At 35.8% G+C, this 23,295-nt stretch overlaps 1 protein-coding gene across 1 annotated transcript in view; it reads left to right on the forward strand.

The window, feature by feature from the left end:
* Positions 1-21,222: 21,222 nt before the first annotated feature.
* Positions 21,223-23,295, forward strand: part of LOC149799665 (potassium voltage-gated channel protein Shal-like) — a 118,428-nt gene continuing 116,355 nt past the window's right edge. The window contains exon 1 of the mRNA XM_089959019.1: positions 21,223-22,949. Coding sequence (XP_089815145.1) covers positions 21,844-22,949 — 1,106 coding nt within the window. The 5' untranslated portion in view covers positions 21,223-21,843. The remainder of the gene's footprint in view (positions 22,950-23,295) is intronic.

Here is a 23,295-nt window from a genome sequence, read left to right on the forward strand (position 1 = left end):
TCTTTCTTTTGAATCAGTTTTTGGTATAAACATGCAAAACCGGATAGAAAATCGCTCATAATCCGAACATACAGGAGAGAGAGAGAGAGAGAGAGAGAGAGAGAGAGAGAGAAAATACGACTAATCTTCTCGTTTCAGTTATTCTTGTAATTATCGGTTAGGAGTAAAAATAGTGTGGCATAAGCTGAATTAAAGTTAGCTAATATTAAACCATTCTAAACTGCTTAAGTGGGCCTCTCTGGGTCATAAGAAATGAAACTAACGTGGGTCTATACGGGCGTAACATGAATTTTGCATTGGTAGGTCTGTATGTCCACAATGAGAAATTAACATTACGCCAAGTTGCCACTATGACGATGGTCGGGGTTGAACATGAGGCCTCCATTTTTTTAATGTTAAAAATGTTCATAGATTTAACATTACTGAATTATCCAGGGACAATATGGGGAATCGTATGTTAAACATATATCCATATGTTTAATGAGTTAGTCTGGGGATAAGATGGAATATGTAATATTTAACCTACACCTACAATACATCACGCTATTTGAAATGACCAACGCCCACTCATCTCATAATCAACGATTATCAGTGTACATAAAACGAACATACCTCAAAATATACACTAAGGTAAAGAAGACAAAAGAGTAGGAGAACTTACACACATATATACAAAAATAACCTTATACATTCATTAAACAGGACGCAAAATAGAATAAACACACATTTAAGGACAGGTTATAACATACTATTACAATCAAAAGTGTGTAAAAAACATATCGGACAATGACATTCACGCTGCGTGTATTGAGTGCGGATTTAGAGTTCTCAATACTGCCTTTCGTTTGTATCGTCTTAGATTTAATTTTCTCACGAGACTGCTTTTCTTTTGTCAGTTATAAAACATTGGCAGAAAAGTTTGTTGCAAAAATAGACAGTGTCAATTAAGGCGGATTCTTTTCTTCAGTTTGTTACAAATTTACGTTTTGTCACTGTAGATTTAATACAATGACTGATTTGGCTTACTTAATGTCATTTCTTTTCCTTTTTCTTTTTGTCGTTTTAGAATCAATACCTTGAGTGAAATTATTTCCTATTCGATTTTGAGATGATAGTTTGACATATTTTCAGACTAGGTCAGACTTAACTGTTGACATTTCCTGTTTATGCTTGCAAACGGCAAAAGCTAATGTTAAGCGGTGGAGTGCACCGTACATTATATCTGTGTGGGTTAAGTAAGGAATGTTGCTGCTCCTTAAAAAATGCAAAGTAAATCTTGTCCTCTGAGAATAACATATCTAACCCCAACAACGAGGTACAAGGAAAGAAAATAAGAATAGGAATGCACACACACACACACACACACACACACACACACATATCTACATGGAATCATATACAGAGTGAAAGGAAAAAGAAAAGGGTAGGAATAATCGCACATACACAAACTCGGCTTGTATACTATCATACATAAATTATAGTGAGCAACAGAAAATAGTAGGAATATAACACACACGTAAACAAACCTACACACAGGCCCAATCAGAAACGGAGACAGTAGACCATATGGCCGGGGCCTCAAGCCATAAGGGGTCTGCGTTTTTATGTGCAATAATATAATAATAAATATGCTTCGTTGTGTACTTAGTTGTTTATTAAAGGTATATTTAGTAAAAATATACGAACTTCTTTTTGGCATTCGATTCATTTTCAAATTTCAATGTATCCAGCAGCTATGGGCCTCAAACTCACTGAAGACAAATAATACTAACATACCAAAATACTAACTATAATTGCAAACACGGGTTACTTATTGCTTAATCTAATTCCCAAAGGCCATATAAACTCGATGATTACACAGCATATAATACAATATGTGTTGTAGTTTCAAACATAATACATGCAATATAGCAACACAAGTTTACAGAAAATAAGCAGTACCAAAGGAAGAAAACGACCACGAGTTCTACAAGCGTTAAAAAATTTAAGAGACGTACACATTTACATGATCAAAGATAATATAAAAAACCAAATCTTACAAACATTATAGTAAATATTACTAAATTATAGTAAATCCAAGGTACACCAGGGATACGTAAACCAGATCCGATGATGTTGTAGCCTGCTCGCCATGGTCACTCGGTATTTATATATATATATATATATATATATATATATATATATATATATATATATATATATATATATATATATATATGCATATATATATATATATATATATATATATGCATATGTATATATGCATATGTATATATGCATATATATATATATATATATATATATATATATATATATATATATATATATATATATATATATATATATATATAAACATACATACATACATACATACATACATACATGTGGGTAAGTATGTATTTATATTTTTTCTTCAAAATCAATGTTATATGAGGCGATATTTCTTTACTCATATAGCCACTTGCTTAGAAATAATAACGTAATCTTCTTGGAAACATACATACATACATACATACATACATACATTCACGCATACATACCTAAAAAAGGAAAACCAATAAGTTTTGTAAAATTCAACAGATAATTGATTTCTCTATAATACAAAGTGAAATTGTAAAAATAATTTAGGGCATTGCGAATTAAGTCCAAAATGATTCTGGAAGTACTAACACGTGTCCTAATGAATAAAGTTCTAAATAATCTGTAGTGGTATTCCTAATAATTTCCATCTGATGTGCCTCTAGTGGCCGGTAGTCTCAAATTTACTAATGAAACAATGACCTGAAATGTATTGATGTGCCAACAGTCTTTTGTTTAATCACAGCAATATAATCCAAGGTTTCTTTGTTGGAGTTCACTATAATCCCCGATATATAATTCCAGATAATGTCAATGTCCAGAAAATATATATATTTATATTTAAAGACATTAACGAAACTTCGTGATAAATCATTGATTTTATGTTTGAAACTGGGCTGATTCATAAAATTGCAAGAAACAACACAATGTGAAGGGAATGTTATAGGGGATGCATTTGGTTTGTTATAATTTACACCTTCTATGTTGTTCTGAGGACTGAATGCATGCCTAGATCATTTAGATACAAACTAAGATTATTCTGCGACGATAAAAGCTCGACAGTGAACATCTATCGAATTGTCTTTCTCAAATACATAACGCTTGAAAATAGAAAGTTTAATTTTTTTTAAAGGTAATAAATTAATTATTTTACATATGCGTGACATTTAATTAAATAGCTTCAAATGTAAATAACAATAATATTTCGAAGTAATTCAATAAATTTACCAATGTATGAAATCCAATGACCCATTTCCACTTTAATAGATATGTTTTACTTTATGCAAAGTGGTTTAATGGCATGCCATCCAACATGCGTACCATGAGATGCGCAACGACGTTTGAGAACAGTATGTGAAGAGCAGCATGGAAGGACAGTAGAGGTGCATGCGAAGCATTCGAAATAAAACTTAGTTGTACAGTTCTAGCACGTCGCCGTATTCCAAATGACTACACTACACAGACCATAGAACAGCTTTTGCCACAAACTGTCTCCGTTTCTGCAATTGTTGTTCATGGATAGATCGAAAACACTTTGCAACGATAAATCCGTCGTTAATCAAGTAAAAATGAAAGTTCAGGATACTAAAGATGATTGATAAATCTAGTAGGTAATACACCTAATGTATCAACCTTTTCTATTTTTGTTGAGACAAATTTCATTCGTATGTTCAAATCATTTAATGGCTGATTTTGTTACTATTTTCTTGTATTGTTTCCTGAATTGTCAGTGGATGTCTGATTTCAAAAACAAAATTAATGGTATAGCCACTCGAAGTAAGTGTAACTTCACGAATTGTTTCAAATATTTTTACATTGGTATATCTTATTATTTAGAGAATAGAAAGGTATTTTGTGCAAATTGTCCATATATTGGTGCCTGTCTCGTTCTATTACAATATCATCCTTTATAGCTGTACACACAAACATTCGATATAATCCACAGAGTGTACTTAGGCGCGGTTATTAAAAGCAATAACGGGTTTCTAAAATCGTTAGGGTCCATCAGCCTGGGATTAAGTAAGTTTTGTGGTGCATCTCTTAATACCTGTTTGGTGCTTTAGACGTCATAGTGGATTATTCATCCGTTAAAGGCCTTCATCTTTTAATTATTAATCGCATACTTTTAATAGAATATGAAATCAAATTCTAAGACAATGGCATCTATTACTGGAGTAGTTGATGCTTAACGTTATATGACCTGTATCAGTTGTAATATATGGATCATTGGCGAATCCCTTTATGACGTCACAACTAAGCGTGTACAGAGCTCTTGTTGGCAGAACCAATATAGCAGGGACTGAACGTTGCAAACTCCCATACTAAGTAAATGTATTAAAATTGAAGCTCGTGCTCGCTTAATGCAAAATTTAAATGGCATTAAAGATAATAAAAGACAACTTTATTCGTATAAACTCAAATCTAATTTCGTAAATGTACACATTTTATTAAAATGTATACGTGACGGATGACGGTTGTACATAGCAAAGCAAAATAAATATGTACATGTATACATTTTGATCAGATGTGTAAGACGAGAGGTTAAGTCCTTATCAGAAAGGTGAATTGTTCTTTCTAATTTATGACTGCACAAGGAATGTCATTAATTGGTTTTACTTGTGAGCAAGAAACAATTGTATATGTGAGAAAACTGTGTACATGTAAAGATTTGTCGCATTTTTAAAATGTAGATCTATCTCATGCACATTCGGGCAAAATGTTTTCATGTGCAGATTTCTCTTGCTTTAATATGTAGATAGTGTACGTCTTCACCACATATTTTATTTAATATACCACGAGTATTACTTCTACATATATGTCTATATGTTCCCAAAGAAATCAATTTCTTTATCTATTGTTATTCGATTCTAAGGCAAGTTATACTCCTCGAGAATGTTGGCGGCATTGTTGAAATATTTAAATTAATCGTCACCAAAATTGAAGTGTTTTGAGAAATAACAAATTTTTTTTCTCTCCAGATAATCATTGTCGTTTTGAACTCTGGCATTAACATCTAACATTAAGACAAATATATATTTGATGTACATCTGATAGTAATTTGTAATGCAAACATATCAATTTCATCTTAAGTACGAAATCTTGAATCTTTTGGAGGAACATAGACGACTACCAAATAAACGCCATGTGTTGGAGGAACATAGACGACTACCAAATAAACGCCATCATCAACTTAGAAAAATATTTTATTGTCTTTAAACCAATCTATGTAATCTGAGTCACGCTGAACAATATCGCAGCACATAGCTGGACAACATCGCAGTTAGTCATCGAACATGGAAATAAGCCTCTGGTCTTTCTGCCAACCAGACCAGGCCCCACGTAACCATACCCAATGACGACACGGTTATGATCGCTATAGATAATGGAAATTGCTCTTCCAGATAATATTGCTGAGCATATCACGTGTTTATCATAAACATTTAGGGGATTTCGTTAACTAATACATATTAGGGTTCATTATACCGCTAGGTTTTGTTTTTGTTCAGTACTTTACCAACTACTTTTATTATACAAAAAGTAGGTTGTAAATTTACATGTTATAACATAAAATGTCTGGATGACCATTCAGTTAATTGGGAAGACACGTGAATGGCGCAAAGGAGAGTCCTGTCCCGTGAATATTATTTTCTTACGGAACCGATTCATTGAATCAAACGGCGTTCTATTTTCCGAGAGAATGACAAAATCACTTCAGATACCATATAGGACCAACTGCCCAGAGGTCTGGATACGCAAATTATGTTGCCTGTTAACGGAGAATACGATAAATGTGTTCACCAATAATTCTGTTCCTTTTAAGGCAACAGGAGAAAAAAGTGTATGCTTTAAGCAAAATATCAAAATGTCAGTTCAAAGAGTAGATAATTTATTTTTTAAAGATGACTGACATATTGCAGACCTTTAGATTCAGCTGACCAACCGGGATCCAGTATATTGGCTGGACACAGATCACAATACATTTTCAACATTTGGAAAATTTAGATCGGTTACAGGACACAATGATCTATTCCAATCATTCTTTCAAATCAACTTATATAATTAAGTATCACGACCAGGACTCTGCTTAAAAAATGATTTTTTTTTAAGGAAAAAGAAGCAAATGGAAAAGACAATATGTACCTGATCGTTCTTAGCAAGCCTTCCTCCTTTCCCCTGAACAAAATAGTAAAGCGATATTGTTCTCCATTAACGTTACGTACTTTGCCGCAGGTTATCCATTTTCAGATACCCAGTTACTATATGCATGAAAACATTGCAGGGTAACTTGCCAAAAAACTTTCAATTTTACAGTTGGTCAGAGTCTTATAAATAATGAGTTTCATTGTCGTTCACTTTCTATACCTTTCTACCGTTTCTTTAAATTTCACTTAGAGGTTTCGGGGTTGTTTTTTTGTGACAGTAAAATATAATCTCAGACTCATATATAGGTCTAGATCTGAGGGCACTCTCCCCCAAACAACTTCTATTCTGACTCATATCTAGGTCTAGAACTGAGGTCACTCTACCCAAACAACTTCTGCTCATTTTCAGTTAGGATAGTACGATTAGAACTTATTCTGTTGCAAGGTTTGGTTTCAATTAAGCACTAAGTAATACTGCATAAACTTTCAGATGAGTTTACATTTACTTATTATGGAAGTCTGAAACTGTGATCTAAAGAATAAAAAATAATAGAGGGTGTCATCTTGCTGTAATATAGTAGCGATTTGTTTACCCGCAACTCAAAGACTTCTTCAAATATGTGCATTTCGAATCCGTGCGCTAGTGCAATAGCATGTATTGAAGTGCATTCTTCATGACCAGTAATTGCCTTAGTTTACCTTACTAGAATTAATATTCATTGATTTAAGTGATCTATATTTCAAACTATTTATGCTCAACAATATTATCAAGTTCAACACCAAATCATATTGATAGCAATATCAACAAATAATCCTGATTTCATATTTAAATCCTAATTTTGTACACTGTTAATCTCTGTTTACGGGGAGCACAGAGACTTTTCATTCTCATATAGTGGATAAGTGTGCAGAGTTACCGTAATATCAATGTCGATTGTATCATTTTGTTTCAATAATAGTAATTAGCTATCTATAGCACCATAATATACGTAAATAACTTCTACAGATATATATACATATAGACTGAGAAATCAATTCGTATGTATATTTCACTTATATTGTATACTTAACTTCGGTCTATGATTGCAAGTTGTAAACAGAATGTTTTCATAGCTAACATTTGGCCATAAGCGTATGTTGTAAATAGAACGTTTACATCGCATTTGAGTTCAGAACATTCCAAGCCTAGCCTTGTTTACAGTTAGGTTCGAATGAGTCACCTATAGGTCAAGTGAAAATGTATCTAAATATGTATTTCATAAACAAATAATGGTATAGATCAATCTAGCAGGTATAAATGGAAATGAATTTTGTTTGAAAAAAATATTCATTGGAGTTACTAAAGTGCTTGTTGGATATTCGATTGATATATTACTTTGGGTGTTATGAATTGGCTCAAAGACATCATGGATAGCATGACTGTGTTATATCAAAATTATCCAAGACTGTTTGAATTCGTTCGGAACATTCTATATTTTGTTTACTTGTGATAGGATACTCATGTTCTCTTGAATTTTCACACCGTTTTCAAGAGAAAAAATAACTTCCTGAGGTTACTTAAACTGTTGGTTTCACTTCTTTCTGTTACATATTCAAGACCTAGATCTCCTCAATAGTCGACAGCATAATGACATCACAAAGGTAATTACGGAGGGTGGGTAAACTAACACATTATGCCACAGCAGTATTCCCACTGCATCGGAGGATCAAACTGAGTTGTTATATTATAATGACTCTTTCGTCTTAAACTAAGTCATAGCAAGGAGCGAAAACCAGCACTGTCTGTAAAATTCAACAAATAATTTATTACAGGGATCAGAAAGTCAAATGTTGAATACCAATTTTGCGAGCTCCCGTTACAAAGAAAATATGACATTTTATTGCAAATCTCCCACTGCCTTCATTGAACTTTTTAGAAAATACAGAATCGAACAGTAGGCGTTAACTTTTATTTTTGAAGACTTGAAATTCTCTGTCACCGTTTAGTGACTCAACTATTATTCAGAATTATAGCTCAACTACCCCCTCTCCCCTCGACAGTATCACATAATTCTAGCTTTTTCCACCCCACCAGCTTTAAAATCAATACCATAGCGCAATGTGGATAAGACACTTGTTTAAACGCGTGACGGTAATATCACATGCATATAAGTCTATTGAGATAGTTAAGATGTATGCATATGATGTATGTAGGAATCAGGCTGAATGAACGATAATCAATAATGTATCCAAAGGACATCAGAAAACCGTTGTGTGTGGATATATACTAATGATACAAACCGGGGTAATGGTCACAAAAAAAAACTGTTAAAACAAATACAATGGAAAATCCATGTTAACAAATAACACACACACACACACACATACACACATACATGCATGCACGCACGCACGCACACACATATACACATACATACATACATACATACATACATACATACATACAGGCCCCGAGTGGCCGAGTGGTCTAAAGCACTCTCCGTTACGGATCACTGCCATCTCACCTCTGTCTGCGTGGGTTCGAGTCTAGGATTCGGCCAATGTGGGTATGTGAGAAAACTTACCAGTAGCTTCTCGTGGGTCGTCGGTTCTTCCCGGGGTGTTTCCGGGTTCTTCCTCCACCATTAATACTGGCTGCCATGCATAGCCTATCGTGTGCTGAAAAATGGCGTTAAACCCCACAACAATAACATACATACATACATGCATACATACATACATACATACATACATACATACATACATACATACATACATACATATAGGTATGTATGTATTTATATTTTTTCTTCAAAATCAAAAGTTATATGAGGCGATATTGCTTTACTCATATAGCCACTTCTACTTGCATAGAAATAATAACGTACTGTTCTTGTAAACAAACACTTGTGATTCACGTGCCATACACAGAACAATACCAGTGTATGCGTTGTCCATAATCACTTATTTTCATCTTTGTGTTTCGCACAGAAACAAGACCAGTGTATGCGCTATTGATAATCACTACCTTTATCTCTCACAAATACACCTAGCATCCATACATGTATGAGCCCCGTAGAACTTCATGTGCACACACAATGCTAGTCTTGCCTAATGATTTCTGGCACCTTTAAAGTTCTAACTCGCAGCTTCGCTCCACACTCGTTCGCTCCACACGGTGGCCTCTTTGAATTTCTGACGCTATGTGAAAGAAGCAATGCTCATATGAACTTTATAAGAATGTTGAACCCAGTGCCATTCTGAAATTCAATAGTCGGATAGTACCAGACACATTTAATTACGTACTTTTCTCTACAGTAGAGAGCTTCTGCATTTGATGTTTAATATTTAAATTTATACCATTGCAAGTAAAACAAAACCACTGCTTTCAAAGGACAATACAATATAAGCAAATAATTCCCGTTTTTCTTCGGTCATATATTTAACTAATGTTTGGTTGATATATGTATGCAGGCGTTCTTGTGTTATATCCTTAGTACGACATAGGCAGACTTGTCATATGGTAGGAACTGGAGACTCTTTATAACAGTAAACAAGTTTTCCTACAAGGACATCAATAATATTGAGTTTTTGAAACAAACAAAAATCTATTATAAACTCACGATCCAACCTAACAGTAGTACAAGGTGGCACAATGGCGACAAGGATAATTGACATTGCGGATTTCATTTTGAAAATATGCCACTATCTACAATGGGGATTCCATATTAAAAAGTGGTCTTAAATCATCAGCAAACTACCATGGATGACGAACAAGTTGACGAGGAAGGTGAAAGATTAATATAAATAGTGGCACAGAAAAAGTAGAACGGAAATTGACAACTACCTGGCAGAGCTTCTAAATGACAATGGTGAACTAGAGGCCGTCATAGCCAATCTTGTAAAGTTGCTTCCCGGATATATCATGCCAGTTTCTAGCTGTCGGAACGATTCGAGGTACAGGCAAAAGACGCATTACCTTTCGGAGAGTCCATGCAGCAGGTGTACGGGCGCAATCGTCGCACGCAGAGAGGAATCAAGAACAAAGCCGGTGTTAGGTTGAATCCTCGCTGCTGCGAATAACCAGAGGCAACCACCAGTGTCAGCATATTTTGGGTGTAACAGAGAAAATAGATCGCTTGAGCCTGTAAATGCAAACGCATTAAGCATTACCCCGCCGACTATCTGAGAAATTGTTACCATTATACAGACTTGATGAAATTCACTGGAATGATGCCTCGCTAAATTAGCATATCCTGCGTCAAAACTATTTGCTTCATTTTCAAACTCTAGAGCACCAAGGTCCCCCGGTTTCATTTTGATACGCGTCTGGCAATCAGCAAATACCTCTCTTCAAGATCGTTGGTGCATTCCCGTATTTAAGCAAGGTTTGCAACTGCGTTCAGCGAAGAACAAGTTTATCTTGTTTTTGCAAATACTATACCATATAAAATGGCTCAAGCGAATATTTAACGGATTCTGCGGTTCTTTTTTGTCCTCCTCTGTATTTCTCTAGTTGTTTTCGCAATTGTGCTAGCTAGTTTTGCACTGTTGTCCCGACTACTTGTATAGCTGGTATGATCCCGGAAACGGAAAAGGCTGAAAGAAATTCACCCACTAAAGATAAACTGTCCTATAAAAAATGACATGGCGTTGCCTCCTGCACTTGAGTATTTGGAGCGGCGTGCATGACATCAGTCTCTGCCTCGAGTAATTTCTTCATCTTAACAAGTATTATACCATCAGCAACTCCTGTTTGGTATCAAATGCATCATCTCGAAGAATTGCACGAATCTGATGACCAACAAAGACATCTTCCTTTATCTTAGCTTCACTTAACCATTTTAAATTTTCCATGGATGTACTAGAAAGCTGCTTATTATGTCGATGGCATCGACAAAATTCTTCAACATGACCCAGTTTGATGTTCAAGGGTGTTAACAAAATTGACCTTGATTCAACAGTTGGTGGATGCTGAATACTTTCCCTCCCAAATTGACCGTCGGAGTGGTAAATCTCTCTTGATGTAGTGGGAATCTCTCGCACGACTATCCCATTCCCAAAGAAAACGGCAGTACTTTGTGCATCCAGTCTACAGACCAAGCAAGAGAGCAAGAACTTTCAAATCGCCACACAGCTGCCACTGTTGTTGGTCATAGTTGATGTACCTCAATCGTTGTTTGATAATTTTATTGGTTTCCCTCTAATTGGTCTGCGTGACCAACTGCAATTGATGGAAAAAACATTGCTATTGTGCAGCAAAACATATTTAAGACTCGTCTTCAATGAATCCATGAACAATTTCACTCATCTGGATCATGAACGATGTTGAGGGCTGCCATCACACCACAGATGTTGTTGCAGACTACAATATCACATTCCATCAAGAGGAAGGTTCTTTTGACGGTCCCCTAACATCACATGCCAGGAGATTCAACTGCTGTAAGCTGGAGCCCACCGGCTGTGCCTTACTCTTGGATAGTTCAAAATCAGTGACAAGTTCATTCATTTCACTTTGTGTTATGTAGTGTTGTTCAGAGAAGGAGGATGGGTGAACAAATCGCTCAGGACTAGAAGTTTCATTCTCTTCTCATCTGACTCAAGCGAGAATAATTCTGATGCAACAGGAACCAGCAGTCCTTGTCCGTGGGGTACTTGGAGTGAAACTGATGGAATGTTTTAGATAATGCACAGTTCACATTTCCTTCATTGACACACCTTCCTCAACTGGTGACGCCATGGAGAAGTAATAAATGCTTCTGTGATCTATTAGCGCTCTCCAAATCATTGGCACTGCAAAGGGCATATAGTTCCTTTTCCTGTTCAACCACTGGCAAAGATTTGTGGCACAAGTGGTGCAGCATATGTGTGGGGCCCAATTTTCGTCCTGGTCTCCAATTTTGCAGACAAAATACAGTTTATAGTCTTTCTTAACCATAGTGGTTATACTGCGCTTGATTGATGAAACGTCATTTTTACAAAAACACATTGCAAACGTTATATACATTGTCCACACAAGTACGAGACGTCTCTTCTCACTTTGGCTAAACAGAAATGTATCAATTTGCAAAATCCAACACTGACAAATAAGGCAGCACGACTCTATGATTTCATAAGCTGATATAGGGTAATTTGTTCAGCAGAGTGATGTAATCTTAGTTATGATTGCATCATCCATGAAGTCCAGGAATACCATGATACAATTGATATCTTGTATGACGCAATACCATCTTCAGATTGCATCATTCATTGTTTTGCCTAAAAACCAAGTACAGTTCAAACCTAGTCATATACTGAGTCATAAATCCAGTCAAAGATGTATTTTCTGGTTTAAACATATCCTTTTATAGCTCATTATCTTCCGCCATTCCCAAGTCAAGGGTCGTGTATACTGACTTAGCATCACATTTTTAAAACTAGAGACAACCAACACTTCTAAGCATCATTTCACTCGTATTATGTCTGTGGTTATCTATAGTCATAAGTGGCTTACAACCACTATGTGCAGTTTTGGAAGATGTCACTAGCGACGCAGTCATGCTAGCAGTTAGCAGGTATGAGGTCAGCCTAAGTATTATTTCGCTGCACGAGAAGACACTCACTCCGACATGCGATCACGTTGGTGTTAGTATTATATTTCAAGCATTATTTATAGGATGCGGAAACAACAGCGTGAGTAGCCTTCGTTCCAACTTCCTTTTCTCGCTCTTGGGCAGACAACTCATAAAATATCCCGTGAATACGTATGTCACTTATATCAATCAACATGGCTCTTTTGAAGTTTGGATATGGCTGTTTAAGCGCTTAAGACTAAGTAGTTTATAGAAAATATAGGTCATGGTCACAATTGTTGCAGCATGGCTGGTGTCTCTAAAACTATGAAGCTCTCTGAGATATTTGAAGACTCTCGAACAAAGGCTTAGTCAATGCAGGCCAATTCGCTTCCTTTAAGCTTGAAAATGATCTTGCTGACGATAGCGCGGTCGATGTTTCTTACAACTGTATGGTTGACAACCTGGACTGAAGACCCGCCGCTCATCTCAAAATGCCATCCTATCGATACCGTGCACAATGACATCTCTTCCGCTGAGGTATGGCAATTTGACGATAAACAGATGGTTTTGGTCCATAATGCTCAAATTATTAGGAACAAAAACTGTTCTACGGACCCGCATTATGCGCGGGACGAAGGATGCGAAATGGGTCGAGTCTGTTTCTTTTCAAGTTTAAGTTTGGTGCTATATGAGTTCACATGTCCTTCGTTTAATATGTTGCGTTGCAGGAGTGCTTATTAATAATGGTTGAATATTTTACAATAATCGACATTGGTGGACGTGAAGATGTTCTACACAAAGAAACCACACTTACCACTGAAGAAAATAAGGGTGAAGAGCTACAAATGGAAACCCCTTCCAAATGGATGGAAACAGGATATGTCTACAATAAAGCGACTAGAGCAAAGCATAACCAAGTTATATGCGCACCGCAAATTAAACGAGTCACGTGTCCTCACAGTGATATTATGTGTATGTGTGTGTGTGTCTGGGTGGGTGGGTGGGGCAAACATGGTCCTGCTAAATCACAAAACGACGCATTCACACCGAGAGGGTGGGGTGGAGTGATGTTGAGTTTCTCCCAGAGGAAAGTATACAAAATGAATTGATAATGATCTCAGCAAGACGAAACTCGCCGCAGCACAAGAAGCGAACCTAACCGAGAAAAATCATTCTTTTTAATTTAAAAATATTATTCAATAAATATTTATGTATAAATAGTTTAGGCCAATATTAGTATGTGTACATATGCGTCATTGTTTAATCAGTTGAACTAATCCGGAAATAAGTAATTATTTTTTAACATACATTTATAGTTTCATACTTTTTCTCACGGTCATGGGTTGATAAAAGGGAATTGATATCACTTGAACATCTTGCAAAGATTTTATACAACACAGGATACTTAAATAATAATAATACAAACACTACTACTACTAATAATAATAATAAAAATAATGAATAATTCATCTACAGACTAGATTATAACAAAATCACACACACACACACGTATACACCTACACGAACCCTCACCCACCCACATTTCAAATATATGTAACAATGGTCAACGCGTGCAGAAAAAAAATAAATTCCACACACAGACATACATATTTGAACATCTCAACCGTAAAAAGAGATATATTCAGAAAACAAAAACGTACACACGTATCTTCGAATACATAACCATACTTACAATAATGTCTAGGTGAACTCGTCAAAACAGCATTCCTTACTGAAGTTTTAAATGAAATAAAATGATCTAAATGCAGAACTAGTAACTGATTCAGTGAAACATTTATTCGAAAAATAACCCCAAAATGCTTGATTATTAACCTCGGCATCTGGAGTTCATCATTAGTGGTAGATCTAAATGCATTCGATTATCGTAGTTCAGTTCCATGAAATATATGATCCGTGGAAATGTTATGTACGGACGTTTATTTCATGATCAATGCTTTTTTAAAAATTCGTTTCTGTACTGGTAGCTGTTGAAGACCTGGGAATAAAACTAGTCGGGAAAAAATTTAGAAAGTTTCAGAAGTATTCGTTCTGCCTCTCTTCTGGAGTTCATCATTTCTAGATAGGTAATAATTTTTTGTGTTTCCCCATAGGGTTCAGCTGTAGTCTTTAAGTGATATTTTATACGCATGATAATATTGCTCAATTGACTGGGGAGTTAGGAATATGACAGCGTTTTTAGGATAATAATTCTGTCGACCACCACTGCACATAAGTGATCGATATGTAAATTCCTGCACGTATAAGCGCTGTGTTATGTTATTGTCAAACATTTCCTCCTAGATACACTGTTGCCAAGCAGATTCATTGTTGAGATCGAGATATTGTCAGTTTTTATTGAAGTTTTAGATAAGTACCGCTTGTGCGCAAAGAAGAAACGACATTGAATAGATCAGCATTAGAGTGGACTGGATGTAAAGGTAAGTCACTGATAATGTGTCGAAAAAGAAGAGGCCCTAGTATAGAACCTTGGGGAACACAAATAAGAACGTAAACAGAATCAGCTGGACTTTTACCTGAAAAGGCATCGTATGTTTATAAATTTATCTAATTATTTTTTCTTCTAAACTCGCTGACAATTGCATACAATGTTGCGCATCATTTAATGCGTTTCCACTAAAGAAGCCAGACAACCCAACCCCTATTTACAAAGAGAAGCACGTCCAGTAGCATATATCATTAAGCTTACCAGCATGAGGTAAGGGGAAAATTGTATCATCAAAGCAAATCAGATGTAGCACACGACAGTAGCTTCAGCCGACACGCCTGCTCGTATACGGCTGACATTTCTAATTCAGCCTTCTAATATTAACATATGGAGGGAAATCACTTAAAAATGAAATCAACTTTAGTTTGTTACAACTTTGAATCATCCCATATTCAATTGCCAATTTGTCACACTTATACAGTGTTGTTGATTGGAAAAGGGATATTATTATCATAACATGACATTTAGGTTATCACAATCAAATTTTAAAACTGGTAACGTACGAATGAAATTGTTCACGTAATTTCAATCACGGATATATGGCGATTAGTAGTATTTCTTTGGGGCAATAGCACTACATGGTCAATGAAAAAGCTAACATACTTCGTTCCACGTTTCAAATCATCCATCTTAGATAGCTGCGAATATTCATGAATGCTTCAGTGATCCGTTTAACAAGTTCAGTGGGGGTACAATAAAACAACAACCATAAATATTGTAACAGAATAGAAACCTAGTGGGTTTTGGATTAAATGAATAACGCAAACACAATGTGATGGACGATGGAAATTTATAAAATGAATTAAAAAAATATAATATATATATTGTAAATGCTATGATTCCCTTACGCTCTCAACATACGATTGATCCAATCACTCTTCACAAACGTTCACAAGCTGAAAAACGAAAATACGATTCATGTAATCTTACGTATGGAAAGTGAGATTCAAATAACCTCATGGACTGCAAATAAGTTTCAAATAATAGTATGCAGTGTAAGAGAGATTCACATAATCATGCATGGAATACGATCAAGATTCAAATAATCTCAAGGAATTCAAATATTTTAAATAATAGTATGCACTGTAAGTGAGATTCACATAATCTCCTATAATATGCAATGTAATTGAGATTCACGTAATCTCTGAAATACAAATAAAATTCAAAATAACCTCATGCAATTGAAAATGTACTCAACTGAAACATCAATTGATCAAACATATGCCTCTTGACACTTGTACAGACGTATGATTCATAAACTGATGAACCACACAGTTTCACCGAGTCCTTGGGTTGGCCCACACTTTCATCGGCCGCTCACACCCTTCACGGATCCACCACATGTACATACCTACGTATACACATACGTACAGACAGCATACAGCACTCTTGTATTGGCTACTTCTACATTCGTGGCTCCACCACATGTACAGACACACGTATACACATACGTATAGACATCACGCAACACTAAACAGTTACAGTCAGCCCTAAACAGCTACCGTCAGCCCTACACATCTTCAATCAGCTCTAAACAGCCATGAACAACTTCAGACAGCTCTACACAGCCCTGAACAGCTTCAAAACACCAAACTGGTCATACTAATGGGTTCTGAAAAATTCTTTTAGATATATGCTAATAAATTAAACTCTAATAGCAACTTGTAATTCAAAGTTCACAACGTTTCAAATCTGCGTAGTAATAAATGCATCGTTACACGATATGACATTAAAACCTGAATAAACGTCACATATCAAATAAAATATGAATTTAACACTTACCCCTATGGCTGGAGAACACATTGGATGGAGAACGTTCACTCCTTGACAAGATCCAAAACGATCAGTGTCGGTTAGAAATGGAATCTACCTTAAATCCATAGGAGAGTGAGTAATAGCCAGGGTAAAATACCCGTGCACATCGTGGTTTTAATGTCTATCGTCACAAGTAATTTTCGACGAGATACATGCTAGTACAGTCGCTTACCTGGGAAAACAGTTATTCACCCTAGGTACCGTTGTACGCATGTACAAAGAAAGATGGTTAAATCGTTCTAAGGCAAAACCAAGTTATTTCTTGCCTTATTCTGTGACAAATATAGCCATCTCAATAACCATAACTCTAGCCTTTTCGCTATTTGCCTCTCTGTCTCTGTCTCTTTTCTGTTGTCTCTGGCACATTTATGCACACTTATATATATATATATATATATATATATATATATATATATATATATATATATATATATATATATATATATATATATATATATATATATATATATATATATAATACTATCATACACATTAGATAAATTTTAATTCGTACTCTACGGAGGTTCGAACCCAGGTCCGCGGGTAAACACCACCCATCGCCTTGCCTGCACACACGAGCCCATATTCCCTCACGACTAAGCACACATCACCAAAAAATGATGTTACTCAATCGGTGTTATATGGACTCGTGTGTAGCAGACACACTCGCATTACGACCTAATAATTATTTCTAATGTATCTACACAGTAATTCCGGACTATTATGAAGAAATCAAGGTATATAGAATTAATTATAGAGAATTATAAATATACACCAAACGGAACGGAAAGTGCCGTTCTTGGGTTCCGATAGAAGAATGTTTGATAACAGTAGGCAGAATTTACATTTTAATACCAAAAATACTATTATACAGGTTAGAGAATTTTAATTAGTAAGAAGCGTGGTTAATTGGATTAGGCTGGCGTTATCTAGAGGATGATCTCCCTCGATTGTATAGCCCAGTAAGAGTGGAGAGATAGAGTATCTACAGAGAACTGAGTAAGCTTGTGGGTCCTGAATGTTCCTTCAGTTCTTCGCCCCTCCTAGCTTCCGGTTCGATCCTTAGTCTCTCCATGGCTAGCGTATGCTCTCTCTCCCTATCTCTATCTCGCTGGTCGATATAGAACCTTTTATAAGTTTTAAAAGATTATACAAGTAACACTTTGTTTGGCGCTAAATAGCCTAAAAGTGCTGATGCGCCGTTAAAAAACAAACAATCAATCAATCAATCAACCCTATCTCTTTCTTCGGCCTGCAATCTGGCTAACTCGATTTCTCTTTCATTTTCTTTTTCCTCGGCTTATCTGATTCTTTCTTTTTCCTCTGCTTGTCTGATTCTTTCTTTTTCCTCGGCTTGTCTAATTCTTTCTCTGTTCCCTGTATTGCTCGAGACTCCGCTCTACAAATTCCGCTGATTGGGTCCCTTCATAACCTAATTCGTCTTTAACAGTCGACTTAAACTCTTTGACCAACTGCCTATCAGTTGTCATTCTAGTCTACTCGGCTGTATCACCAACCAGTTTACTTAGCATAAGTATTTAATAACACTTACTGCCTTAAAGGAAACTGCTTCCTTACGAATACTTACTCGTATTCTATTCCAAATAACGTCTTAACCTACGCACTTACTTAAATTACTCTAAAGCTACCTAAAAGCGTTTGGCAGTACACAATTCTGAATTTCTCTCCAATTCAGCTTGCTCGCACCAACAATGTGCAATTGCTGTCTCGGGACGTTGTTATATATATCTTGTCGCAAGAGTAAATAAAGGCAATATTTATTTCTGAATTACGTTTATTCAGACAACGATCACACTATCAAAGCAGTTCAGGTACGGAATCTTAATTTTTTTTACAATGTCATAACATACATTAAAGAAATATCAGACAATGGCATGCACCAACTACAGAATGCATATATATTGACTCGATTCAACCTCTTAATTCCTGGCTTAAACAATAACCAAATGTATCACTGGTATGGTACTCGACTTTCTATTCAATATCCTACTCAGCCGCTGTCACTCACGCCGTAAAAAAATATACCGGATGATAGACACTACTTTGCAACGTCGCCCTCTTAGTATGAAGGGTGGCTAATTGGATTTGGCTGGCGTTATCTAGAGGATGACCTCCATCGATTGTATAGCCCAGTGAGAGTGGAGAGAAAATGTATCAACAGATTCTGAACGCTTCAACTCTTTCTCAGGGGCCCGGAGTGGCCGAGTGGTCTAAAGCGATATCCGTTACGGATCACTGCCATCTCAACTCTGTCTGCGTGAGTTCGAGTCTCGGATTCGGCTAATGTGGGTATGTGAAAATGTTTGCCAGTATCTTCTCGTGGGTCGATGGTTCTTTCCGGGGTTTCCCGGGTTCTTCCTCCACCATTAATACTGACAGCCATGTATAGTCTATCGCGTGCTGAAAATGGCGTGAAACCCTACAACAACAATCAACTCTTTCTGTAAGAAAGGTCGAAGTGACCCTTCACAGAGATATTTCTTGCTTAAAAGTGATAAAGTTTTACAGCTCACTGCATTCAACTTTAAGGTTCAATGCTATTCAAAATTCGACACTTTACAATAAGTCTGAAATTCAACCAACGTCGAAATTTAGCCTTCATTTTAATCTACAAGCCCAATTTCGAGATTGCAGGTCAGCTTCGAGAATAAGCACACTTCATACAGTTAATGCATATCGTGTTTGCCTGTAATTAACATGCGGAAAGAGACTAGTTAAGTTTTACAGAAGACATAGCGGTCTCAAAATATTCACGAAATATAACTAAGTTCTGGAACCAATTCAAGAAACATTAGCATATTTCGCATCAATTCTGATTTCAAAATATGAATTAAAAATCCAACAAATTCAACAAACTCTTAAATTCTTATAAATTTACATTAATAATATTATATACACACAAACAATGTTAATGGAAAATACACCAACATGAAAAACTAAGCCATTAACAGATTGCTCAAAATTATTGCATCAGAAACGTCTCTTTTTTTTTTTTTTTAAATTTTGGGGGTAATTGAGTGAGAAGTGATCGCATATCACAGGGTTGCATTGGACATGCCATGACACAAACTTTGTAAGAGAGACAAAATAATTGGTGTTCTCTTGATTACGATTCAACAATTACACGTGCTCATTTGATGCATTTTTAAAGTTCACCATCATAATTGATAGAAACGATTTCTTATATCATACATTGATTATGGTATTTCTGTTCGCATAGTTCTGTCCATTAAATATTCAACTCATGTTTAGGCTGACCGTTTATGCTGAGTGAACATGATACTGCACTGACAATCGATATTCAGATGTTACGCTTACCCGAACGTTCGTACTGTACTAGCATTACACTAGACTAATTAGCCAAATACCTTACCAAGATCATATTTGTTGTATCTGATAACAAAATATAATACTTTTTCTTAACTGATCTGAATATTGAATATTGATGGTGGGTGCACACACACACACACACACACACACACACACATATATATATATATATATATATATATATATATATATATATATATATATATATATATATATATATATATATATATATATATATATATATATATATACATACATATATATATATATATACATATATATATGTATACATACATACATACATACACACACATATATATATATGTATACATACATACACACACATATATATATATATATATATATATATATATATATATATATATCTATATATATATATCTATATATATATACATATACATACATGCATACACACACACACACACACACACACACATATATATATATATATATATATATATATATATATATATATATATATATATATATATATATATATATATATACATCTATCACCAGCTGCTGCTTCGTGCAACCATTATCAATATTCAATATTAGGTTACCGATATATATATATATATATATATATATATATATATATATATATATATATATATATATATATATATATATATACATATATATATAAACCCAGCCGTCCAGACAATGTTCACTTTCTCGGCTATAACTGTTTGGAAGCTAGGGAAACAATTCAAATGTGCTATACTAATGAATTTTGAATGAGAAAAGCTAATAATGCAAGCATCAAAACGTTCGGAAGGTAGAGAATACTGCGGTATTGATCGAAGCTGTTTCTCCGATCTTTCAGCTGCCGCAGGCTTATTAACTATGCCAGTCGTCTAGCGAATAAGCAAACGCTTCTTTAACAAGCCTCCATCCGATTTCATTGCAATGGCTACCACATGCATGGAGAAGAAGCATGAGTAACGTGGAATCGACTGTTATGTGTTTCAGCAGACAAGCATTGGGGATTTTCAAAAAGTAGTTGAGAATGGAAGAAGCTGATGATGTATCAAAACACTTGATCACCTACAATTATTGTTGGAGATGACGGCAGAGGCGCGTGTGCTGTCGCAATATTTGTTCAGTGTGCGTATTAAATCCTCGGCGTAGGGACATTCTACAAGCCTGCTCATGATTCTACATGATGTAACGTGAAGTTTATTTCTCAGCTAAAGCTTTAGTACAGGAGTTATGTTCATGGATGTTATTCTTTAAATTCAAAAGAAAATATCATACAAAAAAATGGATTAGTAAGAACATTTCTTTGTCGTAATTTTCTACCTTTTTATATCCTAGTTTTCACTTGCAGTCAATCAAAATTGTTCTCTCAGAAGGACTTGAGACCCCTTGTTTACAGAAGGCGAAGAATACAATGGTATCGGTTGCAGCGTGGTTGCCCTTTGCACGGGCTTCAGCAATTGGATGGGTTCCAGTCTCTGAAAACCCACTTCCATCGTCTTTGTTTAAGGCGGACCAAAAGCGTGGAGAAGATAAACTTCTCATCAATGTCAGTGGGAGAAAGTTTGAGACTTGGAGGACAACCCTGGAAAAATACCCGGACACTTTGCTTGGTTCAAACGAAAAGGATTTCTTCTATGACGAAAAGTCGAATGAGTATTTCTTTGATAGGGACCCGGATATTTTCAGGAATATTTTAAATTACTACAGAACGGGAAAACTCCATTACCCGAAACATGAGTGCATCTCGGCTTACGACGAGGAATTGGCATTCTTCGGGATTATGCCGGATATCATCGGCGATTGTTGTTATGAAGATTACAGAGACAGAAAGCGAGAAAATAGCGAACGATTAATTGACGACAAGGCCTCGGAAAATGGGGAGGGTATTCCAACAGAGAATGTTAGGGAACGTATGTGGAGAGCTTTCGAAAATCCCCACGTCGGAACCACGGCACTTGTATTCTATTACGTTACTGGTTTCTTTATTGCCGTGTCTGTCATGGCAAACGTAATAGAGACAATACCATGCGGAAACATGCCTGGAACATATAAAAGTTGGTCATGTGGAGATCGCTACAAACTACCCTTCTTTTGCTTAGATACGGCCTGTGTCATGATATTTACTGCAGAATATTCGCTTCGTTTGTACGCTGCCCCTGATAGATGCAAGTTTATGCGTAGTGTCATGAGCGTAATTGATGTGGTTGCAATTCTACCCTACTATATAGGACTTTTCGTCACTGATAACGATGACGTCAGCGGAGCTTTTGTTACACTTCGGGTGTTTCGAGTATTTAGGATCTTCAAATTCTCAAGACATTCGCAAGGGCTACGAATCTTAGGATACACTCTAAAAAGTTGTGCTAGCGAACTGGGATTTCTGCTTTTCTCGCTTACAATGGCTATTATAATATTTGCCACAGTCATGTATTATGCGGAGAAAAATGTGGACAGGACGCGATTCACAAGCATTCCTGCTGCGTTTTGGTACACCATTGTTACCATGACAACATTGGGGTAAGTATGGTTTCTATTCTATGTAATAGTACATACTTATGTTTTGCATTAGAGCTCTTGTTATTAGGCGGAGCACGAGTATGCGTTTCCCCTGTCACTTTTTTGCCATATAATAACAATTAACCTTTCCAATGATTCTCCGCAGACGCCAAGATATTTTCCCAGTACTCAATTAACGCATAGCCGTTAACTTTCCCCTATTAAGCTGGTAAAATATATTCTGGCAGCAGTCTTGCTATATACATAAATTATTACTTTAGTAGACTGTTATGCGGAGTGATTTCTGCCCACTATTAAGCCTGTGAGAATATTGATGTTTTGATGGTAGACCTTTATGTATCGATCC

This window comes from Sinohyriopsis cumingii, chromosome 5, assembly GCF_028554795.1.
Source record: "Sinohyriopsis cumingii isolate HCF-2022 chromosome 5, ASM2855479v2, whole genome shotgun sequence".
In the NCBI taxonomy this organism is placed as follows: Eukaryota; Metazoa; Mollusca; class Bivalvia; order Unionida; family Unionidae; genus Sinohyriopsis; species Sinohyriopsis cumingii.